Genomic DNA, 25,244 nt, shown 5'->3' on the forward strand with positions numbered 1-25,244 from the left:
CTTCTGCCTTCTTGTCTTCTCTGCTGGCACCTTCCTGGCCTACACTAGTCCTCACCGTGCTTGCATGAAGTTCACTGCCTCAAGTGGCTTGGTGGTCACTTGCCCACTATTGGTCATCAAGGTGGCTGAGTTGTCTTTGCTTCCCTCTCTACCCCTGATGTTTTACAGAGTCCCTGACCTGGACGAACAGGGAACCCTAAGAAATAACTGGCAGGTTTTCAGGGGCCTGAGAGGGGTGGCATCATTTCAGCTTTTTAACCCATGAGAGGAGACTCAAATGAGTGAGTATGATTTCCAAACAGCTGACAGATCTTCTGGGGCAAAGGTGCACTGGTCCTGGGGACCCAAGATAGGTTAGGAATGTAGGTACCAGCTCAGAGGTCAGGAGAGGGGTCCAACCTGCAGGGGTAGGCAGCACAGTGCTGGGCTTCAGAGCTGGTCCATGGCAATCATTCAGTGAAGGTCAGTTTAGGGTGATCAAACTGATCAATAAGGAAATGCATTGACTTCAGTAGCAGTGAGTACCCTACCACGAGAGCTATGTACGCTGAGGCTCAAAGACTCAGGACTCATACATTTACTTACTGCTCCAAGAAAGAAGGTTGGACTGTTGAATTTTTCAACTCTTAAAATTCTCATTCACAAGCGAGAATCTCCTTAAAGTTGGGCTAACAGAAACTGCTCCAAGAAAGGTTGGGCTCACCATGATTCTGAGACATTTAGAGAATCATGTGGCCATCTAATCCAGAACCTTCATTGACAGATTAGGAAACTGGGTCTGTAAGGAGGCAGGCCGGGCTCTGGGCCACAGAGCCACCAACTGTGGAAGGCAGAGCACAGTAGTCACACCACAGCTGTCATCTGCCAGTCACTTGTTTCCAGGCCAGTGAGGGAGACTTTTTCCAGTCCCATAGTCCTCATCTCTGGAACGGAGGTAATGATAAGACCCACCAGAGGTTGGCTGTGGAAGTTACATGGGCTAATGTGTTCCTGTAAAGTACCTGGCAGACGGCTGGCCGGGCCTGCAGGAGTCCCACGTGGATGGAGGGAGTCCTCAGCAGGTGCCAAGGCCTGGGCTCCAAGTAGCTACCCATTGCCCAGGCCTGTCTGTGTCCTCACATTTTAGAAAGTTCCAAACTGTGTTCGGAGGTTCTGTATGAAAGCTGATCAACCTTGTGGGCTTTCTGCACCCACATTTGGCAGGGGTCCACATTGTTGGTAGGTCAGGAGCTGGACAGGGGAAGTGGGCTTGTTAGGTCACCTCAGTTCAACCAAGACATGCTGGGCCTCCTGCACTGTGCCTGGGGAGACAGGAGGGAGATGCCCCATGTCCTTGAGTAGCTACAGCCTTATCTTAAAATCAAAGCATAGGGTGTGAGGGAAGCTGAGGAAGAAATGAACTGAAAGTCTTGGCATTTGATTGACCTGGGTGGTGTCTACCCAGTGTTTCCCTTATGTTATTCCTTAAGCTATGTGTAAACTGAATATATTTCACAATAAAAGAGTTGTGTTGATTTTGTAATTGAAGGAGGTGATGACTCAGTGTTACCCTTGAATGAAGAGGGTCATGCTGTCTTGCTTAAAGAAAGCCCATGGTACATTTCAGAGACAGTCAGTCCCATGTCAACTGCCAGCAGATGTCATTACCCGGGGTGATTAACTGGAGTCACTGTCTTCAGTATTTTGTTCAGAGCTTTTACCAACCTCAGGATTTCAGGAATTCAAAGCAATTTGCAAAAGAGGGTATTTTATGACTTTTATTTTAATATCATTTTAATATTGACTGTCACAAGATTTAATGACCAAATTAGTCATTTACATTTTTAAAAGATATCTAAATATAAAATTGCTAAAAATTCAAATACGGATAGCAAGCTACAAATAATATTTCTTTTGTTTCCAGGTTGGGTAAGAATGGAAGACATTAGAAAAGGATGTTTCTGTTGGCTGACCCAAGTTCAGAAGGAAAGAGGAATTCATTTAAATGACTCTTTGTGCAAAAAAATACACTGAACTTTGAGATGGTGTTTCAGTCACATCTCTTCCTGTATAACAATAAAAAATTGTTTTAAATCCAGGCCCTCAGTAAGGTATGAAAGACGTCACCATGAGAGGTACATTGGAGAGGCTGGCGGAAGACCGCAAAGGCATCTGGTGTGGCCAGAGGTGTCTGTCAGTGGAGGCCTGATCCCACGCCTTTCCCCAACCCAGGAAGATGGACACCATGGAAGCAAGGTTTTTTCCCTCCCTTGGCATCTCTCCTCAGCAGCTTCCAGCCTCTCACATAAGAAGGCAGGATTTGTATGTATCAGGAAGAAAGGGAAATGAGGCCTTTTTAAAATTGGTGAAGCAGAGACTTTCCATTTCAGGAAAAATTCATGTGGAGGTCTAATCATCAGTTGAGACTTACACTTGCTATTTTGAAATGGAAAGACTCATTTCTGGCTGGGAGCTTAGCATGGCCTGAAGACTGTCAACCCACATTCTCCCACCACCTGTGCTTTACACATAATTTTGTTTCTGAAATCAGAGTTGCTGGGACATGTTGAGGACAAGGCTTTCTGAAGGGCGAAACAACACAGCCTTGGACACACAACACTAGGTTCCTTTACTAACTTTAGTAAGATACCATCCTCAAAGTAAATGCACTCATTGAAACAAATGGCATAGTTAAAACTATTGACTAAACCCTAAACATTTCTTCTGAAAAAATTGAGCCATAGTTTTTCCAATCTGCCTGTTCAATATGGGAATGGATTTTAGAGAGAATAACATTATCAATACTCTACCCCAAAGAATGGTCCATCATACTAACCATGATAAAGAGTTCACCTGTTTATTAATAGGAAAACAAAAAATGTACATTTTTGTTCTTCATTTGCTCTTAGAAATTTGATCAAGGTTGCAAGGAAGTGTCTGGGCATGGCTATGTACATCCTTGGGCAGGGTCACCAGGCAGTGAAAATGGCTGGGCAGCATGTGGTTCCTCTTGGTGGTGGTCCAGACCCCTGGGCACTGCTAACCATAGCCACTGCTATTCAGCTCCATCCTAGGGGGTGTCCCTCCCACACCTTCCCAAAGAGCCCACCAGCCCTGTGCCTATGAACCAGGGGCTGGCTTCCCTCCCCAAGGACTGCAGGATGCAGGGAGGACTCTAAGGCCACCTGGCCCTGGCAGGCAGGCTCTGAGCTTCATCAGCAGACTAAGGCTGGAGGCCAGGGTCATTGCTGCCCTGATTTCTTCTCCTTCTGGAAGCTGAAGCTTGTACGTCTGTTCAGTTTTCTTTGTTTTTGAGCAAAATACTCAGCCCGGGCAGTGCTTGCTCGTGATTCCAGGATGTAGTTAACCTAGAAAACAAGAGGACACAGCTCACTCACCAGGTTGGCTTCCTGCTCACCTGGGGTAAATAAAGGGGTAGAAAGGAAGGGCTCTGACAGGATGAGTAAACTCAGGTAGTAGAATCCAGTCATCACAGCAACCTGGCAGGCTGGGACCAGAACCCCTGGCTTTATGATGGAAAAACAGAGGCTTGGAGAAGACAAGTGGCTACTACAAGGCCTTTCTCTCAGGGATGGTGGAGTTGGGACTAGAACCCCAGGTCTTCTGATTCCAGAGACTGTGGTTCCCTCCTCAGCACGTGCTGCTTCCTGGAAGGCTATGCACCGTGCTTGCCAGTTCTACTCCTCACTTGCTGTGCAACCGTGGGCACACATGGTATCTCCCCGAACCTTAATTTCCTTCTCTGAACGATGAGAACATCACAGGGATGAAAACCCAAGCAAAACAAGGTTCAATATTCAGCTTCCTACCAGCCAACTATGGAGCCATTAAATGAATGGTATTTCGTTTAATGCCCATAACCAACCTGCCAGCAAGGGTCACGTGACAGAAAGGAAAATGAATGGTATTTTGTTTAATGCCCATAACCAACCTGCTAGCAAGGGTCACGTGACAGAAAGGAAAGTTAGGCTTAGAGAGGGGGACTGAATTGGCCAAGGTCACCCAGCTGGTCAAGGTCAAAGCTGTGAGAGGGCTATGAAGTCCCTGTGTGAACAATGCATAGCCGGGAGCTGCTGTCATTGAGCCTTGGGACTGCCTCCTGCATTACTACTCAGACAACAAGGAGGACCTGCTGGGCTACACTGCTTGGCCTTTTGCTTGCTGCTGTTTTTACATAAATCTCCTGGGGATCTTTTCATATCCACACATATGGATTTACCACTTGGTGCAGCAGCTGCCCATACGGTCATTTTCACCTTTACCTTCAGCAGTGAGTTCCTGCTGTGCCCAAGCCTGGTTCCATATTTGGTTCATGAGACAGGGGGACAAATCTTCACAATAATCTTATGAGGTGGGTATCATTATCATTCCCATTGTACAGATAAGAAAACCAAGGCAGAGCACAGAATGATTATGTAATTTACAGAAGGTCACAAAGCTAGATAGTGGCAGGACCAGGATCTGGACCATGAGGGCAGGCCCTTCCAGTTCTCCAGACACCTCCGGCCTCCTCAAAATACCCTGCTCCCCATTCTGCTCACTTCCTCAGACACCAGTCTTCCCACTCCCCTCCCCACCCCTGCTGCTACCCTCTGGCTGGGGCTTTTTCCTATTTGCAGATGAAGAAAAGATATTCCTTTTCATCCTTGTATATCTAAAAATTACAGGGTTCCAACAAGAACCTTGAATATTTTTGGCTGGAACAACTAGCTACCACATCTGATTCTGGTCTGAGAGCTACGTGCCCAGGCCTGGAAGGGAAAAGCCTCTGTGATTCTGAAAAAGAGCCAGAGGGCTCTCGGAGGAGGCAGTAAAAGATGGCACATATCACAGGGGGCCGAGGCTCTGACACTGCATCTCCTCTAAACTTTCTGCTCTGATAGTCCCCAGCAGCAGGCGTTAAAGGCTGTTGCATGAGTACAGAAGGCCTGACATGCTCGGTCCACTGCCTCCCTAGTGACCAGCTGAGAGCAATAAATCATGAGGACCACAGGGCCAGGTGATGATTTCATACAATACAGACTATGTATGGAAAAGAGGTTTTGTTTTCTTAGAAATTATTTTTAATAAAAGCAATCTTTGCATTATATTATTTGCACACTCCGTCAACCTATGTTTTCAGTGTATTTTTGGCACATATAACTTGACAAAAGCATTTAAAAATGATCCTTAACAAGCCAACTATTTTCTAAATTTATCATCTGCAATGCTTTGCGATAATCACATAGATAATTTTAATGGAAGATTAATGTAATAATCAAAAGATAAAAACGCCCTTTGGTCTGCCATTAGCTGGTTAATATGCTGTGGCTTAAAACTTGCACAATTTTATGCACTATAGAGTGTTTCACTTTCAATGCATTTTACAGCTTAAGGCATAAAAATACAAGGAGCTTTCATGGTCAATAAAGTCAGAGCCTCCATCACTCGATCATTACAAGAACCTGATTTGAAAAGCCAACGATTCCTCTAAGGTTCATCTCCAAAGCCTGTGGAAGTAGGGACCACACATGGCTTAGCTCAATTACATCTCCAGGTGGGAAGGGGACAGGCTCTGGAACTCCTGGGACTGGAGTCAAAGTGAGGCTCCACCCTTTATAGCTCTGAGGCCTTGGGCCTTCACCTCCTCATCTACAGAATGATGGTGATGACTACACTTTAGGGCAGTTGAGAATTAAGAGAGATAATGTACACAAATGTCTTCCACACAGTACTCAATAAATGGGAGACATGAATATTTCTACAAGGGAAGAAACACAGTGAGATAAAGTAATTTGAAGGATAATTACCTGTTCACAATAGTTTCTCTGACAGCCTTCAATCCCCATTTTTTCCCCTTCAGTTTCAGTCTAAAGCTCTTATTTTACGTAAAACTCCCCCAATTATAGACAACCATATGTGTTACCTGAATCTAAGACTGACCCTTCTGCTGTAAACCCTCAATGTTTTTACTCAGTTCATGGATACATGGCCTCAGCGAGCCAGAGGCCCTGGCCAGCCATTCCGTATTGGTGGAAAGCTCACAAAGACACCATCACAACACTATGGGAACAATGGATAAAGCTAAGGATTTAAATTGCCATAAAAATCATAAATAAGAGAAGTGAAATTTAATCTTCCAACAAGATTATCGTCATTAGCTCCCTCAGTAAATCAGCCCGGGCATGCTGCAACTCTCCTGGAGTCTTGAACATGATGCAGTATTTTTATAAACATTTTGATAAGAAAACAGACATTTTGGGGGAGGTGGTAGGCCTCAGGGATTTTGCAGAAAAGCATCTGCTTCGAGGGAGCATTTGGTCTTGTAAAATGATTTCTCTGCACTTGATCTCCACAGTCTCATATTGAAGTCATAAACCTGTGTTTCTGTCATCAATCTGCTGTTGTGAAAATTATTTTGATGTCAAACACAGGATTATAATTTTACTAGAACCCTTCTGAAGTCTTGAATATTTTAATGCTGGCTATAAAAAAATCCAGCCTCTCATGGGGTAATGGAATATTTCTTTACCTAGTCCCTGAACACTTTGCACAAGTTCCTTGTGCTGTCTTGTGATGATTTGGCAAGTAACTCTTAGCTCTCTGGTTTTAAGCAACCTGGGCAGTTCCTCACGCCCTGGTCAGAGGGGGCCTCTGAAATGGGTTGTCTGTGAGCTTTCTGCCTTCCATCTGACTAACCACGCTACCCTGGCTCAAGCCCAAATTCTCCTCTCAGAACCTTTTTCCTTTTAATTCTCCCACCCACTTCTTGTGAAAATCTTTGCAACCACAGGGACTTAACATCAAAAAATTCCTGCGAATCAACTTCATTTCATTGGAATTACCCATTCAATTCCTTAAGGCTACATTTTGAGGGTTAGGAGCACAAGTTCTGGAATCTGCAAAACCTCAGACAAGTTCTGGTTCTGCCACTTACCAGCCATGACCCCAGCTAAGTTACTCTTTTTTTCTGAGCCTCAGTTTTAATTTGGGTAATGGGAACAATTTTATATCACCTATCTCAGAAAGTCGTGACGAATCAATGAGACAGAAAATGTAAAGTGCTTAGCACAGGTCCTGCACTTTGCAATCTCTCAGTACTTAGCTACTTTTATTATTATTACTTGTACACTTCTATACATAAGAAGAGAAAGAACAATAATCTAGGCATTTTTACCATTTCTCATTTTATTTGTGCTCTAGCAGCCCTCTGGTGGGGTGGGGCACCCAATTTACAAGTGAGGAAACTGAGGCCCATCAAGGAGATAAGGCTAGTCAGAGTCACACAACTAGTGAGGGAACTCCCTCTAGCTCCAATTCCTGCTCTGCCAGACTAGCTCTGCTTTATCTTTCTAATCATCTAGATAAGATTTGGCTTGAAGAAAGGATTCTCAGTTTGGAAGTACCTAAAAACCAGGGCTGAGCTACTCAGAGTATGGTATACAGACCAGCCGCCTGGGCAGCACTTGGGAGCTTCTTAGACATGCACAATCTTGGGCCCCACCCTAGACCTCCTGGATTAAACAGGGTTTTAACACCTCCCCTGGTGTTACACTCAGTAAAGCTTTTCTCAGTCTGACCTTGATTTGTAAGGTTCTGTGTGGTCTGATCCTACAACTTACTCTGCAAAGCTCCCCTCTGACTCCCACTCCCTGACTCCCTGCCCCACTGTTCTCACGCCTGCCTCTGAGCCCCTTCACAGGCTGCTCCCTTAGTCGGAAAAGCTTTTTTCCCTCTCCTTACCTGGTGAATTTGTGCCTTTTCATCCATTCTTCAGGGTTCAGCTCTCCGTGGCTTCCCCCTACCACCATCAGGTCAGTTTACCCTTTACATACCCACATAGCACCTTTGTGATTAATAGTTCCTTTGCAATTTTCTATAAGTCTGTCTTTCCTGATAAACAGGAACGTCCTTGAGAGCAGGGGTCAGGTGTGTCTTGTTCACTGCTGTATCCCAAGCTCTAGTCTGAGACGCAGAATGTGCTCAGTGGATATTGTAAACACACAGTTCTGGCAAAAAATTGGGTATGCTTATATAGGTTGATATATAAGCATATATCAATGCCTTCAATGCCACTAAGGCGACTTTAGAACAGTAACAATAATTTCCTCAGAGTTTGCTCCAGGCACCTCAAAGAACTCCTGATTATGGTTGGGATAAAATAAATGGCACATAAAAAGAATAAATACATGAAGAATCAGGATTATCAGGGGACTGAGAGGAAACCAAAGGGTATCCTGCTTTGGCTAAAGTGGGGTGCAGAACACCCGAAAAGAGCCCCAGGGCATGGCACTTACCAGCTCGGCGACCTGGCTAAGGGGTGCAGTTCCTCCTTTGCAAAACCGGTGCAGGAGCCTTGTCCAATGTTGGGGAGGGCTCCAGCCAGTTCTGAGAACAGGACACAGGCAGAAAGCTAACCTACATAACTAGTTCTTCGGTTGAAAAGAAACACTCACCTTGAGCACAATTTCATTGATGGTAGCAGCATCAGATTCAAAGTAGAGGTGTTTATAGTCGTGATTGCTTAGATATGTGAGTTTAAATATTGCGTGACCTGGAGAGAGAAAAAGCAGTGCTGAAAAGGGTCTGGTGAGTCACCTATGAAGAGGGACCCCAAACATTCTTCCCAGGAAGGTTTGTTTTTCTCATCATAGTACAGGTAGAAAATGGACACTAAAATGAAGTAAAATAAAAAGATCAAACGGGGTGGTGGGGGGCAGTTTGGTCTCATGCCACTCAAGTGTATTCAGGGAAATACCACCTTAGGAAGACTTTACGGAACTACTACTATACAACAATTACATGGAAAAGGTGGTATTTTTAAGATAGAAAGGCTATTAAACTCAAATAATTACTCTAAAAATAAAATAACGTTTAAGATCAAATAAATGAGCAAAGAAAGGAGAAAGACTGGCAACAATGTGACTACGGTCAGCCCCGGCTCCTGCTGGGGGTGTAGGGAGTGTCCTGGATGGAGAGGGGAGTCCTGGTCTTGTGAACCTCCTTGGAAGCCACTCCCAAGGGCCTCTGGTCATTCCCCCTATGAGACACTCCCAGGAAAGAGGGTCATTTTTATCCTGAAGGATGTGGATGATGAGGCTGCTTTAAAGGCTGCTGTGGAAAGCTGGCAAATCACAAAGCAGAGGTCAGAGATCTTCTGAACATCTTCTGACAAATCTGATCTCAATCTAAATTCTTTTATGAACTTCTCCTACCATCTTCTGAATAACATTGCCATTTCTGGGTCTGCTTTCCTGTCAAGCCTCATCTTACTCTACTGAACCCTGCCCCAGTCCAGCCCATAGGCTGCACATTGCCTGCCTTTCCATGCCTACCTCTGCAGAGGCTCTTCTCCACAACTGCGATGTCCTCTCACTGTCTCACCAAGAAGACTTACCAATTCTTGGTGACTCAGCTCATCTGTTACCTCCTTGGGTGACGCTTCTTAGCTATACTTCTTTCTTGCATGGGTCTACCACACTGTTCACAGCTTATCTAAGAAACCTGCTTGGTGTATTATGACACCTGCAGTCATACTGTACTTTTGGTACTTGTCCTTCTGGCCATATATATCAATTATAGTCTTTCCTCTAAATCAGGAAATCAATGCCAACCTGTCTGAACCAGCACAAGGATGGCAGATAGGTAAAATAAGGGACTGTGGGAATTCTGGTTTCAGTCCTACATGAACTCCCCCACCCTCACCCCTACCCTTCAGCTGTCTTTGGGTTCTGGGACACCTCTGTGACCTTCCAAGAGGTTCTTCCTAAGCCACATTTAGTTGCCATTACTGGTAACTAAAGGAGCTTTACCCAAGAGAGACACGAAGTTGATGCTCAGTAAATGTTGCAGACTAAGGAGCAGTTGGTGCCATCTCTAACCTAAAAAGTGTCCTGCAAGCAGCCTCAGAAACAACCTTTCCTAGTCTGCTTCTAAGACCCGAGTGCTTGTAAAATTAAAATTCAGCGTATCTTTCCTATTAGACCTTCTCATCCATTGTCCTTTTAATTAAGAAGCAGCTGGTTATAGTTATTAATTAATAATGTATCACCCATATTACTGTAAGCTCACCTCTTTCCCGGAGAAATCTTCTTGGGGACTTTATTTACAGTAGCTAATTCTTCAGATCTCCAAAAATAAACTGATATATGTTCTACATTTGTGGCCAAAAAATTTGCGCCATTGATATTTTATCCTGGAAACATTTTGATATACTAATTGTAACTATAAATTCTATATTGAAAAAATGAGCTAATAATTTCTGAAAAGCCTCACTTTCAATCATTTGACAAATTTAGCCTGGTAAATTTAGTACCTGGTGGTACTAAAATGTTGAGATTTCTTAACTGGAAGCTAATTGCTATGTTAATTTTCTTTCTTTTTTTTTTTTTTTTGCTATGTTAATTTTTAAGTCACTTATTTCCAATAAGGAAGCAAATCTCACATGTACAGATGCATCTATATTTATGCATTTTTAATATGTTTATTCTTTTATCTTCACAGGACCCATGGATCCATTCCAGAGCATTAGAATATTGTTGGTGATGTCACACGTGTGGAAGAACAATTCAAATGTCTTTGCTGGGCATGCTGTGAGCAAGAACAGCCATCTATGGAAGACATAGGGCTGTGAAGGACAGAAGCACCCCTTCCAGGAGGCCTTACTAGTGACACCTGGTCAAGACAGACACAGACACTGGGACCTGGGGCTAGAAAAGACCAGAAGGTCTTAGGGAGGGTCATAGACTTAAGCTTTGGGGTTCACTGATCACTTCGATAAGTGATCTCATGGACTGATGACACCACCTGTTCCTCCTCATCACTGACAAAACAAAAACCAAACCAAACAAAAACACCCCTAGATGCTAGAGGATGCTATGCCTGAACGGTTTGGACACCATTAAAAATAACCTTTGCATTTTTTAGGTCAAGCCAAATTTATCCATCTCATATGTGATATGCAGTTTTTATGTGCTTAGGAAGGATGTGTCTTGATTCCGTATTCTTGAAGTCGCAGTGTCTGTGGGGCATGCCAACTGTGGGCTCACAGAGCGAAGGCCTGAGGTTCATCTACACAATAATAATAGGAAAAAATGAAAAAGAAATATCCCAAACCCAAGTTCCTTGACTGCATATTTGGCCAGGTGACTGACCCCTGACACACCAACTTATGTATATTTACTATATTTTTCTGTGCTTGGGGAATGTTTGTGTCCTTGTCTGTTCTTAGCGCATTCCAGAGCACACCTGAGGAAGACACAAGTGGATAGGAATGATTAGAGTGTCACTCCTGTCATCTCTTGTAAATTTCAAGATTTATTTGTCCTCTCCAGTGAAAGCATTCATACTGCTTAGGAGAGAAAACTGAGGGAATGCTATGTCAAGTTTTTGAATTTTAATATATCAGCCCTTCCGTGAGCAATTATAGAGCCACAGACATTAAACAGCCCAGTTAAAGTGTGGCATATGGAGGGACAGCCCAGATAACCTCTTCTTGCTCTCTGAGAAGAATTATGAGGGAGAGCTCTAGTTTATAAGCTCAGCAGCCATGTTTTCACCGATACTGGAGCCATAGGACAAAGGGTTTACTCATTCCAACTGAGAGTTTTTGCTCTGAGTTTCACCTCACTATAAAGAATCTTTTCTCTTTGGGAGCCAGAAAGGCAGTTTTACTCAATTCCAAGCCCTGCTTGGAGCACAGACTAGTGCATGGGATAGAGAAATGAACATCGAGTCATGTATGAACAGTATTAAAGAATGGTAAGGGTGGGACTTCCGGGTCAAGAAGGCAGCTTAACAACATGCGCATTTTAGTTCGTCCTCCAGAACAACTACTAAATAACCAGAAACAGTACAGAACAGCTCCTGGGGCCACGTCAGTGACCAGACACACATCGTAACCCAGTCTGGACCAGCTGGACCAGCTGCAAGCACCCCTCAGAATCGTGAGTTCCCAAAGCTGCGGCAGCCAGCGCCCCTCCCCCACAGGCCGCTTCCCAGAGGGGAAAGGAAAGGACTTTACCAGCAACAGGGACTGGGCACAATCAAACGCCAATTGTGGAACTAATTAACAAATTCTGACTACTAAAAATAGGCCCCCAGCTTAGGTGAATCTGATCAAAGTGGAGGTTGCTCATTTTTGCCCCGGCGCCAAGGGGGCAAGACTGACAGAAAAAGGGGGGGGGGGGAGAAGGAAACAGGTTTTTGTGGCTGTGTATCTACAAAGGCTTGACTGCCTCTGGATACAGTGGCAGGACTTTTCAGGCTGCAACTGCCCCAGGCATAGGCAGAAGTGAGCTCTTTTGGGGGTTTGTCTGGAGCCTGTGCCTTCCCCAGGGGAGGGGTGAAGCCCCAACCAGGTGGAATCCCTCCATCAAGGAATTCAGACACCAGGGCTTGGTAATTTGAAGCCATTAAAACCAGCCTACAACCTCTCCTCTGTCTCCACCACGCCCCCAGCAGGGAGAGTCTGCCAAAGTTAAAGGTACCGCATCATCTTATGCCGGTGGGACCTGCAGTCAGACAAGCGCCACACACAGGGCAGGATAAGGAAAACAGAGTCCAGAGACTTCACAGGAAAGTCTTTCAACCTGCTGGGTCTCACCCTCAGGGAAAACTGACGCAGGTGACTCTTTCCTCCTGATAGGAGGCCAGTTTGGTCTGGGAAAATCTGGCTGGGGTATATAATATCTAAGTAGACCCTCCTAAGTGTGTGTGGTGGGGAAGGCACCACACAAGCAGGGCAAGAAACAAGAAAACAAGAACTGAAAAATTCTCCTCTGTTAAACAAAACTTAAGCTAAAGGTCCTGTAACGCTGAACGGAATGTCAAAGAAGAAAACCCTAGATAAAAGAAGTGAAAGCAATCTCCAGAATAAACGAATTAAGGTAATTAAATGCCTAGACACCAGCCCAAAATAACACATCACACTAGAAAAATTGAAGATATGGCCCAGTCAAAGGAACACATCAACAATTCAAATGACATACAGGAGCTGAAACAATTAATTCAGAATGTACGAACAGACATGGAAAACCTCACCAAAAACCAAATCAATGAATTGAGGGAGGATATAAAGAAGGCAAGGAAAGAACAAAAAGAAGAAACTGAAAGTCTGAAAAAACAAATCACAGAACTTATGGGAATGAAAGACACAGTAGAAGAGATGAAAAAACAATGGAAACCTACAATGGTAGATTTCGAGAGACAGAACATAGGATTTCAAAACTGGAGGATGGAACATCTGAAATCCGACAAGAAACAGAAACTATAGGAAAAAAATGGAAAAATATGAGCAGGGACTCAGGGAATTGAAAGACAATATGAAGCACATGAATATACGTGTTGTGGGTATCCCAGAAGGAGAAGAGAAGGGAAAAGGAAGAGAAAAACTAATGGAGGAAATTATCACTGAAAATTTCCCAACTCTTATGAAAGACTTAAAATTACAGATCCAAGAAGTGCAGCGTACCCCAAAGAGAATAGATCCAAATAGACATATTACAAGACACTTACTAATCGAATGTCAGAGGTCAAAGAGAAAGAGAGTATCCTGAAAGCAGCAAGAGAAAAGCAATTCATCACATACAAGGGAAGCCCAATAAGACTATGCGCAGATCTCTCAGCAGAAACCATGGAGGCGAGAAGACAGTGGGATAATATATTTAAATTATTAAAAGAGAAAAACTGCCAACCAAGAATTCTATATCCAGCAAAACTGTCCTTCAAAAATGAGGGAGAAATTAAAACATTTTCAGACAAAAAATCACTGAATTTGTGACCAAGAGACCAGCTCTGCAAGAAATACTAAAGGGAGCACTAGAGACAGGTACAAAGACAGAAGAGAGAGGTGTGGAGGAGAGTGTAGAAAGGAAGACTATGAGTAAAGGTAAAAAGAAGGAAAATTAGATATGATGTATAAAATCCAGAAGGCAAAATAGTAAAAGAAAGTACTACCCATGCAGTAATAACACTGAATGTTAATGGATTAAGCTCCCCAATCAAAGCACATAGTCTGGCAGAATGGATTAAAAAACAGGACCCATCTATATGCTGTCTCTACTCAAAGGACATGAGGCCAAGGACACAAATGGACATTTACACACCAATGTTTATAGCAGCATTATTAACAATTACCAAGAGATGGAAACAGCCAAAATGTCCATCAACAGACAGTTGACTAAACAAACTGTGACATTTACATAAGATGGAATATTATGCATCTGTAAAACAAAATAAAGTTATGAAGTATGTAACAACATGAATGGACCTTAAGGACATTATGCTGAGTGTGATTAGCCAGAAACAAAAGGACAAATACTGTATGGTCTCACTGATATGAACTGACATTAGTGAATAAACTTGGAATACTTCCTTGGTAACAGAGACCATCAGGAGATAGAAATAGGGTGAGATATTGGGTAATTGGAGCTGAAGGGATACAGATTGTGCAACAGGACTGAATATAAAAACTCAGAAATGGACAAATAACTGTAATGTAATTATGTTAAAATACTGACTGAAGCTGCATGTGAGAATGATAGAGGGAGGAGGGCTGGGGACATAAATGAAATCAGAAAGAAAGACAGATGATAAAGATTGAGATGGTATAATCTAGGAATGCCTAGAGTGTATAATAATAGTGAAATGTACAATGTACAAATTTTAAAAATGTTTTTGCATGAGGAACAAAGGAGTCATTATTGCAGGGTGCTGAAAATAGATGATAATTAATACTTTAAAATGTGAGATTAAAGCAAAAAATGTTTGTTACAAAATTTATATTTTGACTAGAGCATTTCCTAATATAACTCATGTAGATAGTTTGATTGACTGTCATAAGTACTTGGAATCTCAGGTAGGACATGAGATTTTGTTGGTTTGTCCAGAGTGATGCCCCGATGAATCCCAGTGTGATTTGATCAGTGACTGGAAAAGTATTTGCAAGCCCCCTTCGGGGAATGGTGAGAGTGGGGAGAAATTCAACTTCCCCACGTTGAATTCTCGATATTCTCACAAGCAGTGTGGACAACCAAAGCTATAGGCTGAACCCCCAGTCTTGGGGTTTGTTCATATGAAACTTAACCCCACAAAGGATAGGTCAAGTCTACTTAAAATTTAGGCCTCTAAAAAAAGAGAGCCTCTTTTGTTGCTCAGATGTGGCCTCTCTCTCTGGACAACATGACGAGCAGTCTCACCACCTTCCCCTTCTCTGCGTGGGACATGACTTCCAGGGGTGTGGACCTTCCTGGCAACGTGGGACAGAGATCCTGGAATGAGCTGAGACTCAGCATCAAGGGACTGAGAAAAACCCTAGAATGAGCTGAGAATTAACATCAAGGGATTGAGAGAACCTTCTCCACCAAAGGGGGAAGAGTGAAATGAGACAAAGTGTCAATGGCTGAGAGATTCCAAACAGAGTTGAGAGGTTATCCTGGAGGTTATTCTTATGCATTAAGTAGATATCACCTTGTTATCCAAGATGTAATGAAGAGGCTGGAGGGAACTGCCTGAAAATGTAGAGCTGTGTTCCAGTAGCCATGTTTCTTGATGATGATTGAACAATGATATAGCTTTCACAATGAGACTCTGTGAATGTGAAAACCTTGTGTCTGATGCTCCTTTTAGCTACTATATCAACAGAAGAGTAGAACATATGGAATAAAAATAAATAATAGGGGGAACAAATGTTAAAATAAATTTAGTTTGAAATGCTAGTGGTAAATGAAAGCGAGGGGTAAGGGGTATGGTATGTATAATCTTTTTTTTTCTGTTATCATTTTATTTCTTTTTCTAAATCAATGCAAATGTTCTAAGAAATGATGAATATGCAACTATGTGATGATATTAAGAATTACTGATTGTATATGTAGAATGGAATGATATCTTAATGTTTTAATTTTTTTAATTAAAAAAGTTAAAAAAAATAAATAAAGTATCAGTGGCAGAGAGAGTTCAAATAGAGCTGAGAAGCTATTCTGGAGGTTGCTCGTATGCACGCTTCGGGTAGGACTCGCTACCTGCCAACCCCCAACCAGGACCATTACAGTCAATCCTAAAGAATACCTAGGGCAATTTATAAGATTCCACAAGGGTTCCAGGCACTAGAGTAACTTGCCAGAAACCTACAAACTCCAGATGGGTCCCTGGTCCAGATAAGTCCAGAAACCTAGCCCAGCCTCTCCAGAACATCAGATAGTTCCATCTCCCTACCCCATATTAGTGACAGAACCTTCCAATATAAAAAATTTAGAATGGCTATAGCCCAAACAACCCCAATGAGAAGTATGTAAAGATCAAAGGTGATGGTGGAATTATACATAGAAGATAGGACTTAACAAATGTATATGAATGCTGAATCATTAAATTGCATCTTTTTGTCTCCAGTAAAAAAAAAAAAAAGAATGGTAAGGGCAGGGAGCTGCAGTAGAGACAATGAGGTGGGAGGTGGCTGGCCTAGTGTGCGGAAGGGGCATTACGAAGGTTCTTGGAGGTGCTGACGTCTGAGCAGTCTTAAAGGAGGAATGGAAGTTAGTTGGGTAATGGCTGGGGGTGGAAGAGTAGAAAAGAGGAAGAATGCATTCACTAGCTAATGGGAGTCACTAGTGGGTTTTATGCAAGGCGGTGAAATAAATGGTCAAATTGGGTTTTAGAACATTCACTCTGCCTCTCTGGAGCCTGGAGGCAGGGAGATCAGCTGCCAGGTAGGAATGTATAGCATGTGATTCTGAGCTAGACAGGGATAAAAAGGATAATGAGAAAAGGATCAATTTGTGAACTACAGAGAAGATTAACAACATGATTTGGGGACACTTTAACAACAGAATAATACCTAATAAGCAGAATTCATACCTGTATAATTTGACCTAGTCCCAAACCTTTATATTAAAGTGCAACAAGTTAACTGACATCTTGCTGGAAATGAATCCATCACTAAACGTAAGTAATTTATGGCAATTTTCAACAGAGGTACCTGGGATGATGAAATAACTGTTATTTCAATACTGATGTAAACAGACTAAGTCTGTTATCAACCTCCATTGATCTTTATTGACCTCAGGCACCTTAAGGCTCACCTCAGGTAAGGGAACACGAGGGGTCAAATGACTGTCTCAGCGGCAGCCTGCCAGGGCATTGTCCTGGGTGTCAGAGGAAATCATATGTGGGGCAGAGTTACCCCAGCAGTTTTCACTGGGAAGGCACAAGGCATAAGGAGCAAAATGTCTTTGAAAGAATGTCAGCTGAGAAAAAACTATATTTCAGTAGTATGTGAAATAAAATGCAAGGTTTTATATTCCAGTTCAAATTATTTTGCTCATATTCTTAAATTCTGAAATTAAGGCATGGCAAAAGCTGGGGATACAGAAGAGAAAAGGTATGGCTGCTGGTGTTAGAGAGACATAGGATGAAAACCTAGCTTCTCCACGTTCCCGCAGTGGGACCATGGCAAACCCTGCTGCTCCACAAACCCAGGTATACCCATCAACAAAGGAGGAGATGGCATCTGGAAGGCATCTCAAACAGTGCTTGGAGAGAGCAGGGGCACGATAGCTGGTTGCAATAATTCTTACAACTATGATGCAATTGATATCTGAAGAAAAAATGCTCATTATTTTGAATATTTTGTTTTTAACTGGGCCTTCTTTGAGCAGACTTGCTTCTATAGTACTGTGGTAATAAAAAGAAATACAACGGGATATAAAATGTGGCATCACATGCTGGTCACATGCTCAGGACAAATACTGAAGCTACATATCTGCTTCTGAAATGAAAATGTGGATGTGTAAAAATGTATTTACATTTGTGCATTTTTTCCAAAGTAAAACAGAAAAATATAATACTGTAAGATGAAATGTAATACTGAGCAGAAACTAATTAGCTACACAAATGTCAGAAGTGTAGATGCTTGTGCGATAAATCTTTTGCATTAAGAATTTTAACAAAAATAAGGGGCTCTACTGAAAAATCAGGTTCCTCCAGCCAATTCAGGTGAGAGGCCATTCTGAAAAGACCGCTGTTATCATGAGATGAGACAAGCTGAGGGAAAAAGGGACGAATAGCAGCTTATAACCCCTGCTAAAAGAAGTGTTTCCAGACTTCCACTGTCAACAGAAAAGAAAATGTTGTTTTTGAAAGGAGGGTTCGTTCTAACATAACCTGCAGGCAACGATGGTAGGTCACAATGACTGGCTGGAGATGGGGCTTCCAAATCAAATTTGTAGCTCATTTTTGTCTGAAACCCCCAGATGTGACTGTTTGCCAAGAAAACCAAAAATAAACAAGTTTTTTTCTTCCCTTTTCAATAAAAAAATTATATTTAAAAAAAATGAGAAATTTAGAAGAGGAAAAACCTACCCTATTGCATAATCCCAACATCCTAGTACATGACTTCCATGATCTCTTTTCCAATCATTCTGACATGTTGGCTTTCACACAGTTGTAATCAGAATGTTTACTGAATTTGGGATTTTTTTTTTAGTTAACACTATACCATTGCCTTTTCTGTTGCTATAGTTTCTATAACCATTCTTTTCCATGACAGCATTTTATTCCAACAAGTTGACCTACGTCAGAGTTCAGGCTACCTTTCTTTCTCTAAGGCATTAAGATTACTGGATATGTAGAAATGCATTTACATTTATGCGTTTTTTCCAAAGTAAAACAAAAAAGATGAAATGTAATACTGAGCAGAAACTAATTAGCTACACAAATAAGGCTATGAATAACATCTTTGAGAATTTAATTTTCTTCTCGATCGCTTTATATTGGGCATGGACACTTTTGATAAACAGGGTTTGATCTCTTTAGGTCCCCCTGGTCTGGAAGGGTGTGGGAAAACACTCATTAGATTTTCTGGGGGAAACTGATGGGATTACACATTCTTTCAGCAAAGCCATACCTTTCTCTGACCCTGGCAGAAAAGGCTGGACTGTAATCCTCTGGTTTCTGGGTTGAAAACTCCTTCTGAGTTCAGGCCCCACTGAAAGCAGCAGTTCAGAACTGCTGCAGGGAGCTTTCAATTCATCATAATTTAACTGGCAAGGGGTGGTGCTCCTTCCTGAACACCCTGCTCCCACAGCAGTGACTTTTTTGACTTCTGGAGCAGGGACCATGTCTGACCTTACACTATTGCTTTATCTTTCAAACTCTCTCTTGCTCTCTGGCTCTTTACTATAAACATAATTAAGGCTCTCTAATTATAAAACTTCTAAGGCAAGGTGATTTCTCTCCTTCTTCTGTCCAATTTATTGAAACTCTCTTGCTAAGGTCAATGAAACCTCTATGTTGAGAGATTCAATAGAGACTTTTCAGTTTTTATGTTGCTGGTCAGCTGCCTTTGATACTTTGAAATCCTCTTCCTTGGGCTTTGAAGCCCGAGTGTCCTGATTCTTCAGTCAACTTCTCCAGTCAGTATGTTTTTCATATTTCCTTTGTGATTTTCTCACCCTTCATCTACTCCATTAGTGATGGACTTCCCCAGTATTCTTTCCTTAACCATCTGTATCTCTTTTACCTCTACATTTCTTCTGCCAAGTTTGCCCCTTATGTTTTTTTTTTCTTCAAAGCACATTTTAATAAGTAGTTACAAAACAGATTTCAAACACATTTGCACATTTTCAGGTTTTTCCTTCTAGCTGCTCCAAAACACTGGAAGCTAAAAGAAATAACATAATAGTAATTCAGCAGTCATACTCATTTGTTAAAGTCTTTCTGTTATAACTCCTCCTTTGATCCTACTTCCAATCTAGAGGTGTCTTTGGGCTATACCCATTCTAATTTTTTTTCATGTTGAAAAGGGGTGTCAATAATAAAGAATAGAGGGATGGAATTAGTTGATATTCCTGGAGACGCTGGCCCCCCTTGGTTTCAGGACTTATCTGGCCTAGGAACCCTCTGGAGGCTTTAGGTTTCAGAAAAGCAAACCTAGTACATGAAACCTTTGTAAAGTCTCAGCCAGAGCCTTAGGTGCTTTTGGCCCAAGGGGAACAATGTTAGTTGGGGTTTGGCAAATCATGGCAATTAGCACTATCTAACAGAAGCTTGCATAAGAGTAGCCTCCAGAATAGCCTCTTGACTCTGTTTGAACTCTCTTAGCCACTGATACCTTATTTTGTTACATTTCTTTTTCTCCTTTTGGTCAGGGAGGCATTGTTGATCTCACGGTGGTAGGGCCAGGCTCATCCCTGGTGGTCATGTACTACGCTGTCAGGGAGGCATTCACTCCTGAATGTCATGTTCCAGGAAGGGGGAGGGTAATAATTTTCCTTGCAGAGCTGGGTTTGCCCCTTATGGTTTTAATTGCTACTCATATGCTGATGACCCCAAAGCTCATATTTTACTTAGACCTTTCTCCAGAGTTTCAGCCAACTGGTTGCTAGAGCTGCCATCTTCACACAGCCTATGGGGAAGCATGCCCAGAATCAATGTCAACATATCCCCTTATATCAAAAGCTTCATTAGCTCAATTGGAGTCTCGCCACTCACCAAGTCTGAACAGGGTTAACAACCCTGAACAGTAGCTTAGTTGACTTTCCTATTTCTTTGCATATGGCTGCTACCAAGTTCTAGGCATTTGGTCCCTTAAATAATCTTTACATGTTCTTCTTTTATCCCTCTCCATCCAGTGATAAAAGCTCTCACTCCAGTCCTGACCATCTCTTACCTCATCTTTGGTTTTCCTACTTTCGATATCTTCCTCGGATCCATTCTCCAAACATCCACCCATGGAAGTTGTTCTTTTACAACATCCATCTGGTCATATCACTCCTCTACTTACAACTTGGTGGTGCTTCTTTCCCTATCATCCTCAGAATGAGGCCCAAGTTTCTTAAGGTCATTTCCCCTAGATCAGCAGTTCTCAAATTTTTTGGTCCCAGAAGCCCCTGATACTTGTAAACATTGAGGAGCTCAAAGAGCTTTTTAAAATGTGGATTTTATCTATCAATATTCATTGGATTTGAAATTACAATTTTTAAAAATATTTATTAGTCTATTAAAAAACAATAATAAACTATCGCAAATTAAAATAACAATCCATTTTTAATGAAAAAAAAACTAAACCAAACAAAACCCTATATTTCTCTAAAAAAGTTTAATGAGAAAAAGTGGCATTATTTTGCATTTTTTGCAAGTGTCTTTAAATTTCGTTTAACAGAAAACAGCTGGATAATCCTGTATGTTTCTCCATTTGATCTGTTGTGATACATTGTTTTTAGAAAAGGTAGGCATATTTTCATATTCTTCTTTGTAAATATTCTATTTTGATATTATACCAAACATGATAAATGGCTATTTCTTAAAAGATGAGTTATAATCTAAAGCCACATTAATAAACTTTTAGTACTCTGTTACATTTAAATCCACTGGTCTGTCTTGTACTTTGAATCTTTTACCCTTACATGATTTTGTAACATTATGCATTCATCTGGAAAATATTTGTTCACTGAGTTATGCAGCTCTTCCAAATGTTGACATACTTCATTAAACAATATAAAAAAGCCATGTTCATTAATATCACCACTGTTTTCACTAGAAAAGTATTTTAAGTAGTGAGAAGCCAAGCTCACAGTGACAGATAAGTTTTCCAAACTTTTAATTTTCACTTGAAAGAATGAATTTTATCGGGTGGACCATGGTGGCTTAGCAGGCAAGGACGCTTGCCTGCCATGCCAGAGGACCCGGGTTCGATTCCTGGTGCCTGCCCTGCCCATGTAAAAAAAGAAAAGAATGAATTTTATCACCAGCATCAAATAATGCCACAGTTGTTTTCTTTGAAGTGACAGGCTAACTTCCTTCATTTCCAAGAAAATGCCTGCCAAATACTCATGTCTGAATGACCATGGTTGTCAGTCAGAATTTCAGATAAAAACAGCATTCTGTGAAATAAATGGCTAGTTCAGCATGCAACTCAAACAATCATATAAGTGCTTTTCCCCAAGACAATTATCCTATTCTGGTATGCAGCAGAAATAGGTACTTCAGGAAATGAACTTAAAAGAATGGTTTGTGAGAGTCTTTTTTGTGTGTGTGAAAACTAGCATACATACAAAAAAGCAATAAATTTCAAAGCGCAATCCAACAATTAGTTGTAAAACAGATTTCAGAGTTTGATATGGATCACAATTCCACAATTTTAGGTTATTACTTCTAGCTGCTCTCAGACACTGGAGGCTAAAAGAAATATCAATATTATGATTCAGCAATCATACTCATTTGTTAAACCCTACCTTCTCTGTATAACTCTACTATCACCTTTGATTATGGGAGTCTTTTGATGCTTGAATTTATAAGTAAATTGTTATAACAAAATATCATATGGTGTTTCAATAACCAAGTAGTGGTTGAATTTTATTCTTCAGATTTTAGAAAGGTACATAGGCTAGCAAGTTCTATATGTGGGAACTTCCTCCTTGGAAGGACTTCTGCTTGTGACAAACTTGAGTTGGCAACTACTCCTGGGAGGCAAAATTATAACAAATAAAACCTCATCTATTCAGAATCCTTAGAGGGGAGAGCTAGGGTAACGTTTGTGTAAAAAATCTTTTTCCCATTTTAAGTATATTACAAACATTCCACCTATATTAGAATATAAGGAGAATCACTGTATCATCCTGCTCATCTGTGTAAGTACTGAATATAATAATTTCTTCAGATTCACAAAAAGCTGTATGTCTTAACATAGAAAAGTTCCATGCTGCCCTATTGCTGTGCTTATTGAGGTTTTAAATAGTTTTTACCTTCTTTTGTTTCATTTTTGGTCAACTCCTGTCAGCTTTTATATCCCACTGTCTTTAGTATTAATTTCTATTGTTTTTAATTTTCTCTTGTAATATTCTGCATTTAATATCCTTTAGGAAGGGAGACTAGATAACCAAGCATGGTTGAAATCTGTTAAAAAAAAAGGACATTATAGACTCTGAATGCAGACTAGGGATATCCTTCCACCTAAAAAAAGCACATAAATGGTGGGAAATGGTGGCGCAGTGGCACAGTTCTTGCCTGCCATGCTGGAGACCCGGGTTTGATTCCCAGTGCCTGCCCACAACAACAACAAAAAAGCACACAAGCTTAGGTGTTTTAGCTTTGCAACAGTCAAAGACGGAAGAATAAAAAACTCTGTTATTTGGATAGACAAGTTACATAACTTCTTTGAGCCCTAGCTTTCTCATCTATAAAATGGGAATAATAATGTCTAACCCTCTTCCACACAGAGTTGTTGTTAGGATTAAATAATCTTAGGATAAAATAAACAATCCTGGGATTTTATAATAAATGTATATCAAACCTCATAGAGCTGTTCCAAGAGGTAAATAATGCACATAAGGGACTTAGAACAATGCCTTGCACATTCTCAAAGACAAGCAAACTTTTTCTGTAAAGGGCTAGCTAATAAATATTTTAGGATTTGAGGGCCAAGAGGCAAAGTCAAGGATATTATAATGAGAGAAAATAAATTCCTAAAATTTTTTATTGACAACATTCAAAATATAATAATTGAAATTTTTGGTAATATAGGTCTACTAACAAGAAAGAATTTTTTAATTTACTTTTTAAGAAAGTATTTTGCTTAATTTGGGTTCCAAGTTAGTATTCACTATCATCAAATTAATTGCAGATATTCATTTGTAAAACCATTCTTAGTTCACAGGCAGTATAAAAACAGGTAGTGGGTTGGATTTTTACCCTGGGCCATAGTTTCCCAACCCCTAATCTAAGAGTTCTCTCTTGCTTATTTCCTTTTTCTTGGTTTTATTCCATATAGTCACTAATGGTGCTATTTCCAGTATTCCTAATTTCTTTGTGTAGATCTGGATTTCCACCTGATATACATTCTTTTCCTCTAGCCTTCAAAATTTCTTGTAGAAGCTCTACTGGTGACAAATCCTTTTATCTTTTGATTGTCTGAAAAGTCTTTGTTTCACTTTCATTTCTAAAGGATTTTTCATAGAATATAGAATTCTAGATTGACAGATTTTCTGTCAGTACTTTAGGGATGCCACTCCATTATCTTCTAGAGTGCAGGATTTCTGATCAGAAGTTAGCAATCGATAGCAGCGGCCAAGATGGCGGCTTAGCAATGTGTGCAATTTAGTTCGTCTTCCAGAACAGCTACTAAATAACCAGAAACAGTACAGAACAGCTCCTGGGGCCACATCAGTGACCGGACACACAGCATACCCCAGTCTGGACCAGCTGGACTGACTGCGAGCCCCCCCCAGAACTGTGAGTTCCCCAAACTGTGGTGGCCGATGCCCCTCCCCCACAGGCTACTTCCCAGAGGGGAAAGGAAAGACTTTACCAGCAGGAGGGGCTGAGCCCAACCAAAAGCCAATTGTGGAATTAATTACCAAATTACAACTAAAAATAGGCCCCCAGCTCAGGTGAACCTGGTCAAAGTAGAGGTCACTTATTTTTGCACTGACACCAAGGGGGCACGGCCAACGGAAAAAAAAAAAAAAAAAAAGAGGTTTTTTTGTGGCTATGTTTCTACAAAGGCTTGACTGGCTTTGGATACAATGGTGGGGCTTCTCAGGCTGCAACTGCCCCAGGCATAGGCAGAAACAAGCTAGTTTGAGGGCTTGTCTGGAGTCTGTAGGTTCCCCAGGGAAGGGGTGAAGCCCAACTCAGGTGGAATCACTACCTTAAGGAATTCAGACACCAGGGCTTGGTAATTCGAAGCCATTAAAGCCAGCCTACAACCTCTCCTCTGTCTCCAACATGCCCCTAGCAGGGAGAGTCTGCCAAAGTTAAAGGTACCGCATCATCTTATGCTGGTGGGACTTGCAGGCAGATAAGCGCCACATACTGGGCAGGATAAGAAAAACAGAGTCCAGAGACTTCACAGGAAAGTCTTTCAACCTGCTGGGTCTCACCCTCAGGGAAAACTGACGCAGGTGACTCTTTCCTCCTGATAGGAGGCCAGTTTGGTCTGGGAAAATCTGGCTGGGCTCTATAATACCTAAGGAGACCCTCCCAAGGGTGGGGGGGAAAAGGCACCATACAGACAGGGCAAGAAACAAGAAAATAAGAACTGAAAAATTCTCCTCTGTTAAACAAAACTTAAGCTAGAGAGCCAGAAAAAGCAGAACTGAATGTCAAAGAACAGACAGACAACAAATTCATCCAGCAAGAAAACCCAAGGTAAAAGAAGTGAAAGCAATCTCCAGAATAAACTAAGTAAGGTAATTAAATGCCTAGATGCCAGCAAAAAATAACAAATCACACTAGGAAAACTGAAGATTTGGCCCAGTCAAAGGAACAAACCA

At 41.5% G+C, this 25,244-nt stretch overlaps 1 protein-coding gene and 1 long non-coding RNA gene across 12 annotated transcripts in view; one reads left to right on the top strand and one right to left on the bottom strand.

Annotated features, from left to right (window-relative positions):
* Positions 1-2,806, top strand: part of LOC143670327 (uncharacterized) — a 33,046-nt gene extending 30,240 nt beyond the window's left edge. For both annotated transcript variants that reach the window (XR_013169325.1, XR_013169326.1), the window contains 2 exons: positions 169-281; positions 1,904-2,806. This is a non-coding gene — a long non-coding RNA (uncharacterized LOC143670327). The remainder of the gene's footprint in view (positions 1-168; positions 282-1,903) is intronic.
* An 11-nt stretch (positions 2,807-2,817) lies between these two features.
* MAPKAP1 (MAPK associated protein 1) overlaps positions 2,818-25,244 on the bottom strand; it is a 353,385-nt gene continuing 330,958 nt past the window's right edge. For all 10 annotated transcript variants that reach the window (XM_077144983.1, XM_077144989.1, XM_077144944.1 and 7 more), the window contains 2 exons: positions 8,436-8,533; positions 2,818-3,347 (listed from right to left, as the gene is read on the bottom strand). In XM_077144983.1, the coding sequence (XP_077001098.1) occupies positions 3,222-3,347; positions 8,436-8,533 (224 nt within the window). In that variant the 3' untranslated portion in view covers positions 2,818-3,221. The remainder of the gene's footprint in view (positions 3,348-8,435; positions 8,534-25,244) is intronic.

Source organism: Tamandua tetradactyla, chromosome 2 (assembly GCF_023851605.1).
Source record: "Tamandua tetradactyla isolate mTamTet1 chromosome 2, mTamTet1.pri, whole genome shotgun sequence".
Classification (NCBI taxonomy): Eukaryota; Metazoa; Chordata; class Mammalia; order Pilosa; family Myrmecophagidae; genus Tamandua; species Tamandua tetradactyla.